The sequence below is a fragment of the Dicentrarchus labrax genome, unplaced genomic scaffold, assembly GCF_905237075.1.
Source record: "Dicentrarchus labrax unplaced genomic scaffold, dlabrax2021, whole genome shotgun sequence".
Lineage (NCBI taxonomy): Eukaryota > Metazoa > Chordata > Actinopteri > Moronidae > Dicentrarchus > Dicentrarchus labrax.
In genome coordinates this window covers 20,083,695-20,104,803 of record NW_026136707.1, presented here as the reverse complement: position 1 = coordinate 20,104,803, position 21,109 = coordinate 20,083,695, and the positions used below count along the sequence as shown (strand labels likewise).

The 21,109-nt window shown below is 39.9% G+C and overlaps 1 protein-coding gene across 1 annotated transcript; it reads right to left on the bottom strand.

Annotated features, from left to right (window-relative positions):
• Nucleotides 1-543: 543 nt before the first annotated feature.
• Nucleotides 544-17,412, bottom strand: has2 (hyaluronan synthase 2). Its single transcript, XM_051407442.1, has 4 exons — nucleotides 16,718-17,412; nucleotides 6,935-7,561; nucleotides 4,477-4,578; nucleotides 544-4,343 (listed from the first exon to the last, which is right to left on the bottom strand). Exons 2-4 carry the CDS (start codon nucleotides 7,559-7,561, stop codon nucleotides 3,414-3,416), a joined length of 1,659 nt encoding a protein of 552 aa, XP_051263402.1. The 5' UTR covers nucleotides 16,718-17,412; the 3' UTR covers nucleotides 544-3,413.
• Nucleotides 17,413-21,109: the final 3,697 nt, after the last annotated feature.

Sequence of the window (21,109 nt, the reverse complement as noted above, 5' to 3'; positions counted from 1 at the left end):
CAGATGTATGCGTGTATTCCTCCTAAGAAAAAAAAAAAAATAAACATTAAGGTTGGGCTAATCCTGGCTTCTGTCCAGTCCAAATTGTTAGTTGAAGATGGGGATGGGATAAGTGTGCATTTGTTTCTTTCATTGTAGCTAGCTTCTTGGTACACAAACAGCGATGGGTTGAGCTGTTGTAAAGACATTTTCAACACAATTTCCAAACTGAGGGTCTTCTTCACACATGCTGAAGGAAAACCAGCTCCAGTTCACTCATAACCTGAAACTGGTTAATTAAAAAAAAAAAAAAAAGAAAAAAAGTATAAAAGTGGGGGTAAACAGTGGGGTGACTGCTACCATTAAGTTGCAAGTAAGACAGTGAACCAGATGGAAGAAGCCAATGAGAGAAAGAGGGCCAAGTATTAAAGCCTAGCGGAGGAGTGTCGAGGTGCTAGGGGTTGGAGCTATCCGATGGCAGTGGGATGTAAAGACTTTGCAGGTGGGTCCCTCAGCAAAGAGCTCAGTTTAATATGAAGAATAAAAAACACCAACACCAGAAAATTAAAACAGTAATTGTTTTTATTTGGCACAACACAAAAAGTGCTTTATGATAACACTGCACATGATAAAACTGGTTTAAAATGTCACCCAGTTTTTCTCTTGTTATTGCTCATTAAGGCACCTCACAACTTGAAAACACATAATTTGAAGATAATGACATTTCTGTGCAAATCTTTTTGAAATGTTTTGGACAAAAGTTTTCCGTCTGCTTTGGCTTTATTGTAATAACACAGTAACACAGGAAGCACAACTCCATGTAGTTTCAACACTGCAAAAAAAAAAAAAAAACTGAATCATGTTCACATGTTGTATATATTAAAAATAATTTCTAGATGTATTTATTGTTTTTGCAGTGTAGACATATGGAACCTTAAGAATTGTACATGTACACTAGAGGACATCTTCCTAAGTACAGAATCCAAAAAACATAAATATGCTGGTTTTCTATCTACGTACAAATTACAAAAACACAGGTTCAACACCTCTCTTGAAATCAATAACTTATCCCTACAAATTGCATTTTTACTGTTGTTATTGCAGACAAAATCCCCAGCTCATAATTTCACATTGTTTGGTCAGATATACAAGTCATTGTCAGAACAGTTGAAAGCACAACAAATACATTTTCCCATTTTTCTTATAAAAAACATGAGTGAAAATAAAGAATCTTTGGTAGCTAAGCAAAAATAGAATAAAAATGTCTATATATAAAATGCACTGAAATACAAAGTAACAATAAGTAAACGGCTACAGCAAAGGGCCAAAAAGGCAGAGAAATCCAGCTTTGACTTAATAACGAACTGCGTATAAAAAGGACACTTTATATTCAATATCATAAACAGATCATAAATTACTAGAGACTTTCAGAATGCATCACTCTTTGGACGGCATCCTGACGCCTTGATGCAATGCAAAAGACAACCACTGAGGTATTTCATCTTGATTACGTCAAGCATCACACTGGACAATGGAAGAGACATAAAAGTGCATAACAATTAAACTCATGTCTGCTCATCTATTGCAAACACAGGACTTGTTTCATTCCAAAATGCTGTTCCTTTCCATCAAGTGCCCTTATTCATATTCCTGTTATCAGGACAGGAAGTACTTCCTCCCATTTGATACATTTGTATATTTTCTCCTCCCCTTGCAGGTTATTTAACACAATGCCAGGAAGCAGAGAGATAGGCCACATTACCCTTAATACAGTATGTGAGAAAGGAAGAGAGCAAGGGCATATGGAAAGCAAAAATCACAAAGTCTTTGGATTGGAACATGTCCACCATGTCTACTTGGTGGTTATCATTCAACTTATAGAAAGAAATACATTAACAATAATAGTGTTTAAACCAGTTTGCAACATACACCCATCATAATTTTATTTTATTTTTTAAAAGAAAAACAAAAGGCATTGTTTCTGTAAAAATAAAACAGTCACAGCAGCAATGATACACCGTCTCTCTTCTGGTCACATGTTCACCTTGTCACCTGATCCGGTGGAGATTATATCTACGAATCAGTGATCAGTTTGAGATTCTTCACTTTGTAAACGAGAAAAATACTGTATTCACGTCATATGGGAATAACAACAAGACATGTCCAGACATTCAAACACAATGCATCTGTAGCCTCTTAAAAACATGGTTGGATATCTCTGTGGATCTTTTTCCTCTTCACATTCAACATACAGTATGCACCACAGTGACTGATGTGTTTGGATCATGAACAAAACTTACATCAAACAGCTGTGCACTGCCATTGAAATTTACGAGTTGAATTGACTTAAGTGATACAATGTCTTCAGTTGAAATAGATGCATTATAAATAAATTCATAGTGTAAGAGGAAGCATCTTTCCCATATGACATGAGTGCAGCAAAAAAAGAGAGCAGCTCTTAATTTTAAAGCCCTTACTGCACCCTTTCACTCTTTGTAAATCGATAACTCTTCCAAAGAGAGATTTGAAAACACTGAGAAGGTACACCAATGCATTTCCTCCAGAACTAACAACTTTGAACTTGTGGCATGAAATCAATAAACAGAAGCAGTGTAACATCTTGTGGATTTTTCTGTTTGTTTTTAATGGTAAAGTTGCCAAGCTCACCCATTCATGAGATCCACACAGACCATCCAGATACCTGCAGATTACATTCCACAACTTTTAGAGTTAACATGTAATCCTTGGTGTTGTTCAGTCATTTGACAGTGCAGACAGCCTGGAAGGCAAGGGCACTGATAGTTTCAGTTTGACTTCAATTTGAAGCTATACGTGGTGGGGTTTTTCAGCTTCCCTCTGGTAGGGGCAGTATGTGGATTTATTCCTAGTTAGGATGTACAAACATTTCCTGGAGACACAATGATGCTCTGGAGGTAAAATGTTTTTACTGGTCAAGTTAAACCCCAGTGGGCGGAGATAAAAATCCACAGTTTCTTTGGCTCAGTTCAAAATGTAAGACTGAAGCCCAGTGAAAATGACATTGGTAAGAGGTAGCTAATATTACAAAGCCAAGCACTCTTGCTACCAACTGCAATATATTTAATCTTGCCATACTGAGTAATCAAGGTCAGCTAATTAGCTTACACTAGCTGTTCTTCAGTTTGATTAAAGACATCTAGGTAAGCTAATTAGCAAGCATGCTGATGTTCCAAGATCGTGAATGCTATGGTTATGAGAAAAAAAGAACAAAAGAACAAAATCAGCCACTGTCATTTATTTATTTTTTGCCATTCAAGTCTGAAAAAAAAAATCAATTTTGGTTGAACTCAACCAATTTTGCCTCCAGAGCTGCTCTGCATCTGACAAACATTTGTATAGCAACAATATGGTGTGAATAAAATAAAAAAAACTTCAGTGGTAACTGATGACTGTGGTCATACATCCAGCACCATATCATAGTGTGGTTCCTTCTTCCTCTTCCCACACTTATTTATGAGCACTGTATACAACGTCAACAGTATGACCCAGTAACTGGCATAGACGACTGCCCCTATGATCAGAACAATCTTTTCTGATTCAGGAAAGGGTTTTCTAGTCTGCAGGATTACTGTGTAGATAATCCCAACGAAGAGGATGGTGAACCAAACTGATATAGGAATCAGACCAATGAAGTTCACCACTATAGTCTTCCTCCCAGAGGTCCCCCATCCAGACTTGTTGATTGTTGCTATTGCGAACATTTTTGCTGGCAACAAGCTTGACATGTACAGTACAGAGTAGAACGACATGAACACCATGACTATGTTACCTCTGAGACAGCTGGCAAACGACGACTTGATTAGCGCCACCGCCTGCACAATGAGTAGAAACAACAGAATATTCCAGAGCCTTCCTTGGTAGAAGAGTTGGATCGCAGTGGCAATGAGGAAAAACGGGAAGAAGCCCGTGATCACAGCCTCATAAGTCATCCATAGATGGTGTTTGTGGAACCACATAGAGTTGTATAGCCATTCTCTGAAATATGACTTACTCCACCGAGTTTGTTGATTGAGCCACCTCAGGTATGTAATTGGCGTCTCAGTGAGGCACTTTGATCGTGCGGTGTATTTGGTTGCATACCCAAGGCTTAGAACTCTGTTCGTGAGATGGCGGTCATCCCCAAAACTGCAGTGGGATCCCATGAAAGTCTGATTGTACCAGTCCTCCAGGAACTCATGCAGGAGGGAATTCCGGTACATTCCTAAAGGCCCACTGATGCACTGCACACAACCAAAGTAGGACTGGCAAGCCCTCTCAATGTTGAAGGCCATCCAGTACCGTACACTGCTTAGGAAGGAGATCCACGACTCGTATTTGTTTAGGATCTAGAGAGGAATCAATGAAAAAAAAAAAAAGCTGGAGGTTTAACGTAAAGATAAATCTAATTCATGTAAAATGCTCAATTTGTAACGTTTGTCACTTGCAAGGAACAAGAAAATATTCAGTTTTGTGACTGACCTGAACATCTCCTCCAACGCCTCCCACCATCGAGTCTTCTTCTAGAACCTTCACCATCTCCACTGATGAAGCTGGGTCCAACATAGTGTCAGAGTCACACACCTGAGTAAACCACACAAAATAAACAGTGAGTTATCTGTGTTTTAGGTCAAAGGTAATCTGTTACTGTCATGTAAAAAGGCATACAGCTTTTCCTTATCTGAATCATGGGTCTAAACATACAGGTTGCTGTAGGCTGTGAATTTGTGATTTGTGATATTGGACTATATAAATAAAATTGACTTGACTTGAAAATAGTATAGTATAGACTAGAATAGTCTTCTTTCACTCTTTCTTTTGGACAGTATTTGGTGGTCTAAAGGTAGATAAATCAAATGTGCCGATCTTGTGCAAGATAATCATGCATCCAATTTAAAAATGTTATGGTCTGATTAACAATTTGGTCCTTGGTTAAAACCCCTCACCACCCACCACTTTCCGAAGCTCTTTTTTAGCTCTACATTTCTTCTATAAATGGTAATTTTCCTCCGTAACAAAATCAGATGATGAAAACAAACCTAGAGCCCGATCCCTATTAACAACACATCTGTTACGGGCAGAGGCTGATGATAGTAAAAAGGCATGCAACACTGTCCCTCCTTTTCCTACATGTTGAATGGTACTGGTATGATTACTGGCAGCGTTGCAGTAAGTTGTTTTTGAAATCTCTGTTAAACAAGAGGTTTCTGGCAGGCAGTAGCCAGCTGCAGGTGTAAGAAAGCATCATATCAAAGACTTTCAAAGTTCCCTTTTTCTAATGCAGACTCATTAAAATCATTCTAATGTTTTAATAGTAATGAGGTTTCTGTTCAGATTTAGTCGCTCAAGATGTCTTTTTGTAATAACACCAGCTGAATATTGCAAAACAAATATGATGTGATGACACTTTGTGGTTTGGCCAATGGACTGTTTGACAGAGTCAGTTTACGTTAATACTTGCCAGAATTGTACATTTGATAAATAAGACAACCTCGACAAATACAATCAAAGTATTGCCTAAAAGGATTGATGAACAAGTCTAGAAAAGGGATTTTAAACATTAGTATGCTCTTTTTTTGTATCTATGTAGTGTGCCATGTACCATTAATCCTAATCCTACAACTCTTTTACAATTGTTTCTACTAGTGTTGTTCCATCTCACAGCAGAACACAGAGAAAATGATCCAAAACACTTTACAACAACAAAGGCATAGAGTGCATTCATTTAGTCATCTAGGGGTTGGACATGGTCTGGTGACATATGTCAGGTAACTACTTGGCATCCAATAAAACAATAGTGGAGTAGATTTATGAAGGTGTAAAACGGAGTAACTTTCAGTTGAGCTAATCGGTATTTTTTTTTTTTACCAAATGCATATTACGACATTATTATAAGGACCTGCTAAATTGCAGTAAACTTCTTGAAAAGGAAATGTAATATCTCATTCTTGGGGCCGTTTAACCTGTAGACATAATTTCCTGCAGTTTAACTCAGTTATTCATTCATTCATTAAAAGAAAAAAAATGCCATTGGGAAAATGCACAAAATGGCAGTATTTAGATTTCAGGAAAATGTGTAGAGTCAAATACAGGCCAAACTACACCATGTGACTACTTTTATTATTTTATTTCATAGGCAAACACAGTTTAAAGCTAGACTAGACAACATTAGCATTATTAGACTGTATTCACCAGCCATACAACACTGGGAACTGGCTGTTCCGAAGATATAATTTAAGTGTCAATAACATACACTGAAATTATTATTGTTTCACTGATTTTCCCTGACAACAGTATTTCACTAAATCTCATATAGTTTTTAGCCCTACAGAAATTTAAGCTATTTGAGAGTTAGCAAAAAACACATACCAAATTTAACCTTTCTGTGACACAGTTTTTGGGCCCTGAGTCTGAATACCACTCATGTAGATGATGTAACACTCAGCCCTGTGAAACAGATCTGTTATTACACTTAGACATCAGGTACTGCTGCCCTTCTTCACGCTACACTTCACAACACAATGCACACAGCCACTGTCCGTCTAAAGCAACACAAAAGACTCTTTGTGGACCTCATATTTGGCTTGGCAGAGCCCCCCACCTCCCCTACCCGCTCTAGCCATCTCTTTCTCCATCTCTCTTTCTCTTCCATTTCCCTCTATCTTCAGCTCACACTGATGTCAACTGTCCTTGTCTTACCTGAGTGTGTGTGTGTGTGTGTGTCAGTGTGTGAGACATGCAAACAGGCACATACCACCGAATATCTTACCTGTTATATAATGGTGTCTAATTTGCAATCTCGTTCCACCCTTCTTTTTGTCTCTCCCTATTTATTTTTGCCCCTTTTGCATTCAGTCTCCACTATCCATTCTTCCCTCCCTTTATATTCTACTCATTCAAACACCTCTATTAATATACATTTCTAGTTTCACTGACTTACCTGCACATAGTCCACGCTCCTCCCCAGTGCTTTGAATGGTGTATACATGACCTCTCTCTTCCCTCCCCACTTCTGCATGATGCACACACACTTGTTGTTCAGCACCAGCCTGGAGACTTGCTGAATGCCCTCAGCATAGCTCTCATCCGTCTCCTCTGGCCCTCTGTGGTGAAAGTTACTCCGCCACACGTACGTGGCCGATTTGTCCCGTCCCATGATCTCTTTAAAAATCTCCATCATGTACATGTCATCCTCTGAGTTCCCATCAATCACCATGATCACTTTGATCCCAGGATAGGTCAGCCTCTTCACCGACACCAGGCATTTTCTCAGGTAGTTTGGGTCCTCTTGATATGCTGCAATGCACAACGCCAAGGATTTGTTCAGTTTGATTGGCGTCTCTAAGGACCGCCGCATGTTTCGGTGTTCCAAGAGCGCAAAGAGGCTCTGGATAATGAGGTGGACGACCAAGATGGCACCGTACAGACCAAAGGATAGGTGATTGCGGGCTGTGGTGAAGAACTGGTAACCCATGATGTACGCCGTGGAGATGCCCACCAGTAGGGACACACCGAACATGGTGGTCCCGAATATCCGCAGGTAGGTGAGGACTCTATGACACCTCATCTAGGGACAAAATTTGAAGAAAAGGGTTACATTTAGTCAATGTGGCACAAAACGTTTAGATTTTAGTTACAAGAAGTGACTTCCTGCAAATATTTGCTGACCATGCTATGATTTAGAGAGGGAAAATGAAAAAGAAACATGCAGCATACTGCACATAGAAAACACTGCCTTTAGTACAACAGTAGGATTCAAAAATGCTAATTTACAGCTTTTAAGCATGCTCTTCAATGACACACATAACCTTGTTTTATTGCAACAAACCCGGTTAGAGAAAGCCGTAAAGTTTCTCCCCATTTTTTTTACTCCCTCCTTTCCCCTCTGCTCCCTCTACCCCTCCCCAAAATCCCTGTCTAAATGTCAGACAGTTGTGAGTAGCCGATTGTTCCAACTCTGCTTTAGTGTGGGTGGGCGCACATTACAAGATTTCTTGACCTAATTAACCCTCAAGCTGGCTGCCCCTGCCAAACGTCCAACTCTAAATGCCCCGGAGAAACTATTATGATTTTTTTCCCCCTTCTGTATTGTAAAGAAGGGGTTCAAAAACTATTTTCAGGCAAGCATCCCATATAAGGAACTCTGATGTAGACCATGAAAGGTTGTTCTGTGTGTTTTTATGTGGGGACGAGTGAAGAAGCTTTTGTGTCTAAACTCTGAGTGACAGTCTTTTATAAACCTGAGCCCTACTGCACAAAATCTCCTGCTCAAAATCTTGAAGTTTGTTTCCAGCACTCATTATGTTGCTACCGCCATCTGTTTGGCAGACCAACGGAGACCCACTCAGCGTGGCTCAGCTCGGCTCAACGCAGAGCGGTCCACCCTGTGATGTCATCTGTTTATATCTCCGTGGGAAGAAGAAGAAGAAGACAAGAGCTTTTTAGTTGTTTTTTTTAATGCTGCACGTGGGCTTCTTCCCCTCTGAGACTCCCCGGAGAAACAAGAAAATTGTGTCTAAGATTAAACAGATATGAAGATAAAGATGTACAGTGAGGAGAAAGAGGATGTGATATTATACTGTTTTGAACATTGTGAACAACATGTGTTTTTGCATATTGCATAGATCGAAGCGAGTTTGCCCCTGACATTATTGACATTATCAAGGTCAAAGTGTTCTCCTTTGGTCAGTGAGTCAGTGTGGCGCCCCCCTGTGGGACATGATTTTGACATTTTGGGCTGCATGTTAAAGATTTAAACTATGAAATTGTGAGCCTTACAAATAATTCCTATTATTGCAGTATTTATCCATAACATCGTTACATGTAAGTTGTACATCAAAACAGGCAAAACATGAAGAGTACACAATGCCCAGGAGTGTTTGTGATTCTGCAAGAGCTCTTCACACCGCACCTAAACACACACGACAGATGGAGGGAGGGAGAGAGAGCAAGAGAAATAAGTGTAAAGACGGTTGGGGAGAGGTGGAGAGGAAGGCAGAGCCAGAGAGAATGAAAGAAAGAAAGAAAGAAAGAAAGAAAGAAAGAAAGAAAGAAAGGAAAAGAAAGTGGGTAAGATAGATAACAGTGCGCAGAAATGAAGACATATGTAGAAAGACTTCAAGAGGAAAACAAAGCAATAGAGAGTAGCAGGAGCAGAGAGAGGCTGAGCTGGGAGAGAGGAATACGAACACACACCCCTTGGCTCAGACATAATGCCTTGTTCATTTGATCGTTGGATGAGAAGGCCACAACCAGTATAGCAGGCCTCCTCTGGCACGTGGCAAGGCTTTTAACGTCAGCCGCTCATTTACAAGACCCATGACACACACACACACACACAAATGCACATATAAACACTTATTAGAAGAGAGAGAGAGCGTGCAAGAGAGGAGTGTGTGTCTGTAAAAATACACACTTTTAATTGTGTTATGCTGAGACAGCATTTCACCTTAGACCTCCTTTAGATTGTGCACATGTGTGTGAGTGTATAATGTCTCACAACTATTTAATGTACTGCAGAACAAACTCTTTGACCCTGTCTCCCTGAATCAACTTTAAATGAACTCCACTGCTTAGGAAAAAAAAACAATTTACCATAAATGTGCCATCAGATTATGGTTTGAATTTTGGTTATATTGTACAAATCTTTGGTATTAGGACAAGAAGTCATCACAAATGTATATAAATATACCTCCATGAGCAGGGTAAGACAGGGCTAATTCAGACGGGTGCATTCACATCTAGAGGGAATGTACATTTTCCAGTTCACCTAATCTGCCTTTCTTGCACAGTAGGAGGAAATCAGAGAACAAATGGAGAACAAGCAAACTCCAAAAAGCATTTGTTGCTTTTCCACTGCTTGTTTGTTTAGGATCAACACTTTATTAAATGCTCGCTCTGGTTAAAAGGTTGCTTTGAAAACTGTGAAATTCAACTGAGGTCACGATCAGCTTTTGCTGTTTTCTCACTGCAGAACATCTGAATGCTGTCAAACGCAGTCAGTGATTCAGTGCAAAAAGACACAGCTCAGATGTTGCCTCTTGTCAGGATGCTTTACTCTTTGTAGTGTCTCATACACCCTTATGGGCGTGTGATCCAGTGTCAAGACTAACAATTAGCTCAGACTGCAGGAAGATTAGCTGCGACAAAGAATCAGTTAAGATGGTCATCCAAACTTGGCCATGGCCCTTGAGAGATGAAGCCTCTAATCACAGCAATATCTGTGACAGCGAAGGTGTCATGGACACATGTGGATGTTTCTACTTTGTCGTCGTATGTACGTGTATATTGATATATGGCGTGTGTGTGCGGGCTGAAGGTGTTATTCGCACATGTGGATGATATCACCCCTGCTTTCTGTTTGTTTTTGTGTCCTGGAGCATGTGAGTGAGTAAACCCTGCCACTATCTCCAGGCCTTTTTTTTTCTGAGTGCGTGTGTGCGTGTGTCCAACCCTATAATGACCTTGGGTTGGATGCTTTAGCAGTCTCACTCTGACGTTATTACAGTCTCTTGAGTGTAACTCCCACTGGCTCTGTCTCCGAGATAATATTACAATAATGCAAAGTCTTGCATGGATGGAGAATAGATTGTGGATTAGCAGAGAGACAAATTGTTTGAATGAATGAATGAATGAATGAATTAGTTGTCTCGCTATTTGAAATAACATTACAGTGTCTGTTCTACTGAGATTTAATCATAAAAACAATACAGATATTGATGGACGTGTTAAGAGACCTACACGAACAATGCACAGGATATTATCTAACTAAATTATGTAATGTAACCATCTGTACAACATATTTTTCTGTAATCTTTACTGTATTTGTGCAGTTATGTCCAATATGTAAGGGATAACTGGCAATGAGTTTTGTGGTTACTGACAAAAAGAAAAAAAAAAGTCATGTACAGTACTCTGTGAGCCTAAACTCAGGCTTTGAGCTAAATATTACCATCAGAATGGAATTGCTAATTAGCACTATAGCACAGTATCGCTGAGGCTGGGATGGGAATATCAGTTTTATTTTGTCATAAACCAAATTATTGATACTTACTACTTAATTACTGATAATGGTGTTATTACAAATGTATCTTCATTCTGGTTTATTTATTAATCTTCCATTCTATCATCTGTTCTATGTATAATTGTGAGTATCAAATGTTTGACTCTGAACTAGAGTCTTATAGTAGCATATTAGTGTTCGGTTAGTGGTATTAGTAGTTGTGGTACGTGGGGAACTAAAAGAAATATCTCTGTGACCCATTTTGGTCTAAGTGATTTAGTATAGTGAGGAGAATCACTGCATGCTGTAATTACCATTATGTATGTTACGTAACAGTGGATAGCTGTCAGACAGATATGTGGCTATTAAGTCTCACCGGTACTGCTGAACGCTTGCCATGTGTGCACGTGTGTGTGAGTGAATGTGCAAATATGTAAGCTAAGCATAATATGTATAGTGTGTGTGTTTAGCCAGTGTGCACACATGCACACAGAAATATATATATGTGTGTCAGTGTAGGCGCACTGCAGAGAGGAAGGGATGGTTTGACTAAACTCACAGAGGAGCAGTGGAATCCCTGTCAGCAGGGTCCCAGTTCCACGGCCTGTGATGGAACATAAAATATAACAAGGCTCGCCAGACTGTGTGTGTGTGAGTCTTTATACAGTAAGTACCATATGTGTATGTGAATTGGTGTGTGTGTCATTACTGTATGCTCTGCACAGGCAGTATAAATCTGAAGCACAGCCAAAAAAGACACTTTGCTTGTCTGTGTGGAGCTGAGATAACATAAAGCTTACATCTTTATGTTATTGTGACTCAGCAATCACTGGCTGGAAGTGTAACATTCACAAATCAGCGGCTCTGGCCAGATGACTCTTATTCACAAATCAAACTGTCATGTTGCTCTTAAGAGCCAGCTCACACTTCTGGTGTACTTGAATACAGTATCAAAGTAAGAGAGGGCTTTAAATTCATTTCGTTTCATTGCCTCTATCCATCTACAATAGATACAGGCTAATGGAGATATGTTAATGATATTTATAGTTTGCTAAAAGCATTGATCCATTAAAGAAATATTGGACAAAGGCTATGTAATCGCCAAGACAGTATTGGAAAACCAGACGTGCTGAGGTCATACACACCTTTGAAATCTCAAAGGCATGAAGCAAAAATGGAAAGATACGGCATCTGGAACCTAAACAAGCAGTGCACATAGCGAACTTGTATGTGTGCTAGTTTGTGGGTGTGTGTATGTGTTTGAGCTGGGCAGGGCTGGAAAACGCCTGCATGCATTTTAAAAGCATTAAATGTGGAGATGGCCCTCATGACGGCCGTTGCAGCAGGATGCAGGAAAGGCTCACATGTTCCTATGATGAGGCAGCGGAGAGGGAGCGGCTGGGAAAGACTCAAGAGTTGGCTCCTGTCTTTAGAGAGACACGCTCGACACGCTCAAGGCCGGCTCCTGACTTCCTGCCTACCTTCTTAAGCTACTGCATGATAGAAATTTGTTCTTTTTATTTATGGTCTATGAAAAATAACCAAATCTCAGGGAAATTAGTCTCAAAAGATAGTGTGAAGACTTCATTAGGTAAAAGTGAAATATATACATTCAGTATATTTGATACACGGATATAAAGTCAATAACTGTCATCTAGTTAAAGCTGCAGTAGGTCACTGGTAAAAAATAACTTTTTGTCATATTTATTCATAAATCTTATAACTAATTATTGTTCAGTCACCCAGGTCGTGAAAAACCGACAATCTGGGACTGAGACTCAACAACCAACTATCTATCTTGGCTCTGATTGGTTGCTTTTGTTCAGATGGGGAGGATTCTTACAAATGCCATTAAGAGCACAAGGAGGAGCGAGAGGAACTTGATTTTTTACAGATTATCTGTCTCATTGAACTACTATCAGTGAAAAAAAAAGAAAAAAGTTTCTTTAGACATGACATAAAGTTATTTTTTATATAGACACCTACTGCAGCTTTAAATCTTACTTTTACTACTAGTTCTGCAGTTGTTCCTGTATGAATAAAACTATAGTCTAACTGAACCGCTAGGAAGTCGTTGACCATCCTCACTCCTCCCCTTTCTCCTCCTCTTCCTCCTTCCTCTCATAAACCCCCCATGTGGCCACAGTGTGCTGTTGTTGCGGGAGCGTTGTCATTATAAGAACCAGAGCTAAACAGTAACACCACCCACTGCGCTTGATTGGAATCAGGTGGACAGGGCCACAACTGGCAAAGGTACAAAGTTACAACATTACAAGGGAGTTGACTTTTACACCCCCTCCTTTCTCCTCCATCCTCCACTGTCTCTTTACTTCCTTCTGTAAGCTATTAGAATCAGGTGTGATATGGCTCGAACTGGCAGAGGAGCAAAGGTTAGAACATCCAAGATGACTGTTTTGTATTAATCTACATTGTGCATCATCTTGCTCTCTTACCACAACTGTGGGGGTTGCATCATTTTAGTTGTATTCCATTTAAAAAGGAAGGTAGGCAGTTAAGCTTTAATGCATCATTTAATAAAATACTGCAGTAAATACATTCTCAATTTTGAAGCCAAGCTATGCTGTATAGTATTTTGGCACGTCTTGTCCCTTTGACTCATCCCTGGCTCCCTTTTTTGTGAATGAGCCGAAGGAAGCGATGCAACTGTACTACAGAGAGGGAGATGGAAAGAGGAAGAGACTTAGGAAGAGGTTGAGGACTACAGTATTCAGTGAGAAAGGAGAGAAAGTGGTTTAGAAAGAAGTGAGAGAAGGAGGGAGGCAGACACCAATAGAAGAAGGGGGAAAGAGAGTGGTGGCACAATGGTGGACTTGGCTTAGCTCACTGCCAGCTGAGGCACTGGACTTATGCCACTGTAGCAGGCTCCAAGACCAAATTCAGCCAAATTACAGATGCGTCTCGGTCGAGAATGCCTCCCTCTACAGCCACTCTCTGTCGGGTTATTTGTTTGGTTTTCTTCCGTTTACTGCATATTCACAAAGGTTGCATTTTCTTTTTGGCACTACATGGTCTCTGTTTTTGGTTCTTTTTTTTCTTTTTTGGCTTCTAAAGACCATTAAATTAATGCCACAGAAAGTTTCAAATTCTTTCCCCTTTTATGAATCCAGCCTGTCTCATCCACTGATCCAACACTTTCCCTTATCTGACTACAGACAGTTATCAGCAGCGCACTAAAATAACTTGGCTTCCTCCCTGTGTGGTAGAGAAGTCTATTCTAGCACTCTGTATAATCAGAGTTCATTACAGCTAAGAGATAACATAAGAGACAGAAACCCAGAACCCAGAAAGGATAAATGAAATGATTGTCGGAGGTATTAAGGGAGACTGAAAAGACGTGACAATATCTGCTGTGCAGCAGCTAAAACACAGCTTACTTATTACAGCTCCTGGGTTACTTTATGGTATACTATGACGCCTGGACCGATGCATTAGCATTGGCATCAACCTTCCCTGTGAGACTCTGTGACTCAGTATGAGGTAGTGGGAATCTAACCCAGGACCTCAGTGACATCCAAATTTTTACTTTTACTGGCTGGCTGTAGTGCCGCTTCACTGCTACTTTACCAAGTGTACCTGGAAAAAACTGTGGCATTAACGCAGAATAGATGAGGTAGGTGGTGGTGTTGTGTGTTTGGGAGGGGCTACACATGCTCTCCTAACTACAGTAGTTATACCTTGCCAGCCCCAAGGCCCTATAGACTGAAGGACCCTTGCTGTGAGCAGTAATGGCACGTGAGACTTGTTGTGAGCCCTAATGGAGACCAGCCATGGAATGCCTTCCTCTGTGAAGTAGTAAACTGCTCTGTGTGCAGTGTGGAAGAACATCCTGTAGCAATGAGTCTGCAGTAAACTGTATCACTGTGTCACCCACTGAAGAGAGCCAAGAAATTTACTTTTCTTCCTTTTAGGGGTATCACCAGCCACAGTACGTCACAGTCATGTACTACTCAAATTGCTGCACATGAGAATTAAATCTCTGTTGTAGAGTTTAATGTTCCACTAACAGGCACCAGAGATGGATTGCCTTCCTCACTGTAGCACACTGAGCCACCATGCTCAGCAGAGGAGCTCCCTCGAGGGCTGAGATTATGGACAGTATGTTGGTATTAGTCTGGTTACATGTGTGCACATGCACTGATTATACAAAGAACTTAGAAGAATCTATATATCTACAGTCTACACAAGGTTTCCCCAGTGGTAAAGTAATACTGGACATGTTTCTAAGCACAGAACTTGTAGGTGGATTAACAGCGCTGCAGAAGAACGTGACAAAGTGGGTCTTTGCAGCTGTTTCTACATCAGTATCAGTATACCAAGATAAAGATGTGATAAACTATATAGCAACTTTAAGCCCCTTAAGTGTGTGTGTGTGTGTGTGTGTGTGTGTGTGTGTGTGTGTGTGTGTGTGTGTGTGTGTGTGTGTAAATATATTAATACTGACAGTGGACTAAAAGCTTCATCAGGCTTTACAGATAGATATCCCCATGGTTCCAGCTTCCACTGTGTGAGCATTAAAATGCCTCCTGAACAGACAAGCCAGGTCGGTAGGAAGTAGATTCCATGTGTAGGACAGAAACTGTACAGTACATCATAGATAAATGACAGGAATGTTTAGACATCCAACTCACAGATGGGCATTCCTTGCGTGGGTATTATATGAGCCAACAGTGGTACACTGCATGCTGAGAGGTCAGAGTATAGGCGGATGGAGGAAGAGAATATGTCAAAAGAGTGTGACAGATGTTAATTTGCATAAGTGTGTAGTGGGTGTGTGGGAAAGTTATAATGCCAACAGTCAGCAAGAAATTTGCACACATGTTTTAAGGCACCATGAAAAGTTGGCACCTGCATAAGCTTTCATTTCTGATCTCAAGCACAAGCTCAGTCTGAAGCTGGGAGGGGCTGCTGAACCTTTCAGCAAAGTAAATGTCTGTCACCATTACCCAGCCACTCACAGTAGAATATTACCAACAATTACCAAATTATTGTTTAAAACACTGAGGCCATTCAGTATTCACATGTGCGCAAATTGTGTCTTTCAGAGTAGGCATCAAATTACGCGCTCCTACCACGAGGTACGCTAAACGTGTCCAAATCCAGCCTTCCCATTGGTTCACGACCGTCAAAGAATGACGTACGGCGTGCGACGTCATTATTAGTTTATTCTCATGGTACAATAACTGGCTCAGCAGAGACTATGTGTAATTTCATATGATCAGAAAACTAATATGGGCGGATATGTTTCGCACATTCCCACAGCTGACACTGCCGAACAAGGAGGAAAACAGATGTCCGTGCCAGTTTGGACAAATTAAACTTTTGTGACACATATTTTCGTAGTGTGGATATAATGAAATTTTAATTACAGTAACTAACGTCTTTTGAGAAAAAAGAAAGACGCAGTTACTTTTAGCTTAAAACTTTCCAGAGACTATGTCCGTATTTATTTTCATTAACATAGAATAAAAGCTGGCATGCCCCCCAACTTAAAGCATCACTCACTTTACTAAGCTTAAATTTTGGACGCCATTCTTATTATTTAAAATTGTGACAGGTCCATATACTGAAATTAGAGTTTGGAGCATCAACATGTCCAACAATTTCATAACTTACTTACTTACTACATATGTATAACTGGCTTCTGATTGAACATTAATTACTCTCTGCATAGTCAGCACCAAATGATCACTGGCCGCCTACCTTGAAGCAGCTGTTGTCCCCTCGTTCGTCCTTGAGAAAGGATGCGGTCAGCTCCGGCGGCTCTGGTACCGCTCCACAGGGAGAAAAAGTCTCGACAAAGTTTGAGAGGACACTTGTGTAGTAATGAGTCTCATGAATCCGCTGAAAATGATCCTCATCAATAAGAAGAACAAATAATATTCACGCGGGTCCCTCTAAGCTTGCTCAGCTGGATGCTCGAAAATATTCAGACTGTTTGTCTTCTCTAGTTTTTAACAGTCAATCTGCAGTCATTAACTATGGACCGCATGCATCTCAAGTGTACAAACACAAACATCATGTCAGTCAACTTTGGCATTGCTCATAAAAAAGTATAAATAAAAAGTAGACTATGCAAAAATTATAAATATTTTTCTCCATCAACTTCTGACAATTTCATTCATTCTTTAAAAGTTTTTAAAAGTTACAAAAAGTCAATCATATTGACACAGAATTAAAAAAAAAAAAAAAAGGTCCCAGCAGTGACTCTAACAATCAAATATAAGTCAGATCATTTGCATTTTGCTGTCTTGTGGGGCATGTAGGTAAGTATTTCTATAGTTTCCCAAAGCATCCAGGTTACACAGAGCGCAGAGAAGTGGCCAGAAATCTCTGTGCCGCTGCTGTGTAATGCCTTCCAGACGGCTGTGTGTGGAGCCTTCTTTATGGCTGCTTCGGCTCCCAAACCCCTTTTACCGGGCTACAACAGATTGGCGTGTTGTTTTAATAAGAGGGGATGGTTTGGGGGGCATGAGGAGGAGCGACGGAGAGAGAGAGAGAGAGAGAGAGAGAGAGAGAGAGAGAGAGAGAGAGAGAGACTCATTCCTCCAAACTCTCATTCAACTCCTAAAGGTAACGACAGAGAGAGAGAGAGAGAGAGAGAGAGAGAGAGAGAGAGAGAGTGAGAGAGAGAGAGAGAGACTCACTCCTCCAAACTCTCATTCAAACTCCTAAAGGTAGCAACAGGAGAGAGAGAGAGAGAGAGAGAGAGTCACTTGCATTGGCTGTTCTTGTCCAAGAACAGCAGGATTATGGCATGTTCCTGAGAGGCAGTTAAACCTACACCTTTTGTCTTTAATTTCCTCTATATGTAGTGTGAAGACTGGCACAGCTCAAAGAAAATGATACTAAAACAATGAGAAATAAACCATCCAAGGAGAAGTTGCACACTCAGAGAACAGCTGGAGGCAGTATAAGAATCTGAACAGTCATCTGTGTTAGAGGTGCTCATATGCACGTGTAAACTGCGGTTTTATGGAATTTCAGTCATTTCATTGATTCACAGGAGCAGTTCCTCTCTTTGACCAGCAGGCAGTGCTGTGTAATGCAGAAAAGTAGGTACAGTAGCTCCTCTGAAAGGAGATCTAAAGGGAATATCCAACCAAAATCAGGACTCATGTTACTCCTACCACCATGAGTCAAAAAGTGTTTGCCGTCATCAGCAGGAACCATAATACCCTTTTGTTTCCTAACTCTAAAGTTAGGAAACAAAAGGGTTGCATATTGATGTTGTCCAGTGAAAACAAAGCATAACCAAATTTGGGGAAGTAGATTTATTCAGATAATCTGGAGGATTTATGGGCTGCGAAAAGAAAAATAATCCATTTATCTGAAAATGCAGTGACACAGAGCTGAAACGAGGATCAACTTCCTTCATGAAAACTTGATGTTTGGGGAATACATGGTAACCACAGCACAGTGATGTATGTGTGAATCCATAAATATGTCAGCAATGATTCAGTACATTGCGGTCGCTTCTGGATGGTCTACGAAGGATATTTATTCTCTCATCTTTATTTTGGGAGAAGTCTGTTAATGTACACAAGTATGGAGTATATTCATAGAAATTCAACTTTATTCTCATTGAGAGCAAGAATCTTCTTTACAGGCAGAAACTTGTAACTTAAAAATATCTGTCCCTAGGAACAATGAATGTCTATAACATCAGTTTGTTTTGCGGCTTTCCAGTATGGTGCATAGCACCAGAAACCTCTTCCCATATCACAATGTTTTTTTTTTCCTCTCTGGAAAAACTCTGGAAAAACACTAGAAAGCTCCTCCAAAGCTATAGACGATATACAACTGTTTTCACAGGCTGTGCAGTAGAATGAATGTGTGAAATCCACTTTATGTATCCCAGCAACTCAATAAAAACATAAAAATCATTGAAATTTTATGTGATGTTTAAAGAGAAGTGAATCAGTATTAGATGATGAAACATGGATAGGTTTGAACAGGTTAGTGTGTGTCACTTTGTTGATCAGGATTTCTAAATCAAATTTCCCATTATCCAAATAGAGGGTCTTGTAGAGATTATAAAGCCTGAACTTAACAATACTGACATGAACCCAAATGGTTTTTGCTCTCAGTGATGTCGAATTTTGTACCAACTCTGGAATGTTTTTCAAGACCCAAACTCACATGTTAAGCATCCTTTCTGTAAAACATCACATTTAGAACGTGTGCATATAGCGAGGTGATGAATAAAAATGGGGCCTGTGGTAGGAAACCCCCAGTAGACCTGCATTGTTTAAGTATGGTGCCATAAAACACACAGTTTGACTCTACCACTTACTGAGCAACATTATTGTCATAGGGGCCATATATTGTTTGGAGCCAAGTCCTCAATCATTGATGAGGGCCTCACTGAGTACTTCAAGGTACTTTTCTGAACATCTTTGAATTTAGTAATTTTTCCTTATTGCAGTGTAATTTAAATAGCATCCATGGCAAAGTACGTACTTTGTTGGGTCTATTAAGTAACACAAGCTGTTTTATTTCAACTTGGAGTAGATTATATTTTAGCATTTGGGACATTTGCTTGTTGGACTATCAACAGGACATTTCACTCAGAAAGCAGCAAGGGTTGGTGGGATGCTGCTGTTAACAATAGCCATCATACACTATGGGGTAAGAATTCAAAATGTTGTTTATCAATTACATTTCCATAGAAGTCAACTGACTGCATAGTCCATATGGAAATAAACACATTCTATATGTTTTATGTCTACTACAGTGAGACTCTACAGGCAGGAAACAGCAGCAGATCATTGGGGAATATACTGAGCAATTATCCTGGGAGGTATAGTTAGCTGTGGGCCTGTATGTTCACAATACATGGCACACTGTCAATCTGTGGTTTGTTTTACTGTTGCTTTATTCAGTATAACAGGCTGAGATTGAACACAAATCCACCGCACTGACACAACCACTCCTCAACCAAACTGCAGCTCAAACATTGGAGGAGCAACACTGAGAGCAAAATATAACACGGGTGATTCAAATCCCTGGATCTGATGAGGGATGCTCTTCCCATGTGAACTGCTGTCAGTAGTTCTTTGAACATAGCATTAACCCCATATTGCAGCAGGAAAATTTCATTCAGGTTTGGCTTTGTCATGCTGGATCTGCACACACATGGGATGGTGCTTTTCAAGGCATGGTAAAGCGGTCCTTCTCTTGTTGAAAAAGATGAGTATATATTACTGCCCCTACCACAAACTGCAAGACAAAAAAAAAACATAAGTTAAGGTAAGGTACATAAGTGTACATTTACAAAGGGCAGTTTCAGGCTTTTAGTTTTACTCCAAAACAATCATCAGGAGCAGGTAAAGGTGGAAACAAAAGGTGAACACCAGGCGTGCCAGCTGAGGTGCATTAATTAGGCTGATGACATCACACAGTGACAAAACAACAGATATAATCAACATGAACAGCAACATGCAGTGCATCATGTAAACAACTTCCTTAGAAGCTTCTAGACAGCCGATAAAGGAAGGTTTTTTTCAACTGAAGGCAAACGCTTCAAATGTCCCTGCTGATTAATTTGTTTTTGTATATTATTCAAAGATGTCTTTTAAATTAGTTTTTTTTTTAAGTTCGTTGGTTTCCAGTCTGATTGTTCAGGAAGTTCATAATATCAGTTAAATGTTTGAATTCATTACATAATGTTAAATGTTCATACACAGCACTGTTGGATCCTCTTGCATGTTGAGCTTAAGGATGTTTATAGTGATATACAACTGAACTTTTATTATAGGTGTAGCATCTTTAGTGTATATGAAATGTGAAGTCTTCTTGCAATCCTGTTATTCCTATTTTTTGATAGAGATCTTGTGATTTGTTTTTTTTTCCACTAATACTGATCCATAAATAAACTCAGATCATAGAAAATACATTCAGATTTTTAAAACAATAGTAAGGCCTGTTTACCCCAAACTGTGTTAATAAGTCACAGCTTCCAGTTTCATCAGCTGTCTTTAGTGTCCCCAGTATTGTAATATTTTAGCTACAGGTGTGGGGAGGAATGCTTGCAGGTTTGTTATGGTGCTGAAAACACTGTAGCTGGCTGTCTTCGCTGGCTCTACTTACCTT

Excerpts from the sequence above, each read along its gene's own strand:
- has2 (XM_051407442.1), bottom strand. The coding sequence starts at position 7,561 with ATGAGGTGTCATAGAGTCCTCACCTACCTGCGGATATTCGGGACCACC. Across the intron at positions 4,579-6,934 it reads GGAGCGTGGACTATGTGCAG|GTGTGTGACTCTGACACTAT; the intron begins GTAAGTCAGTGA and ends TGGTTTACTCAG. Across the intron at positions 4,344-4,476 it reads GCGTTGGAGGAGATGTTCAG|ATCCTAAACAAATACGAGTC; the intron begins GTCAGTCACAAA and ends ATTCCTCTCTAG.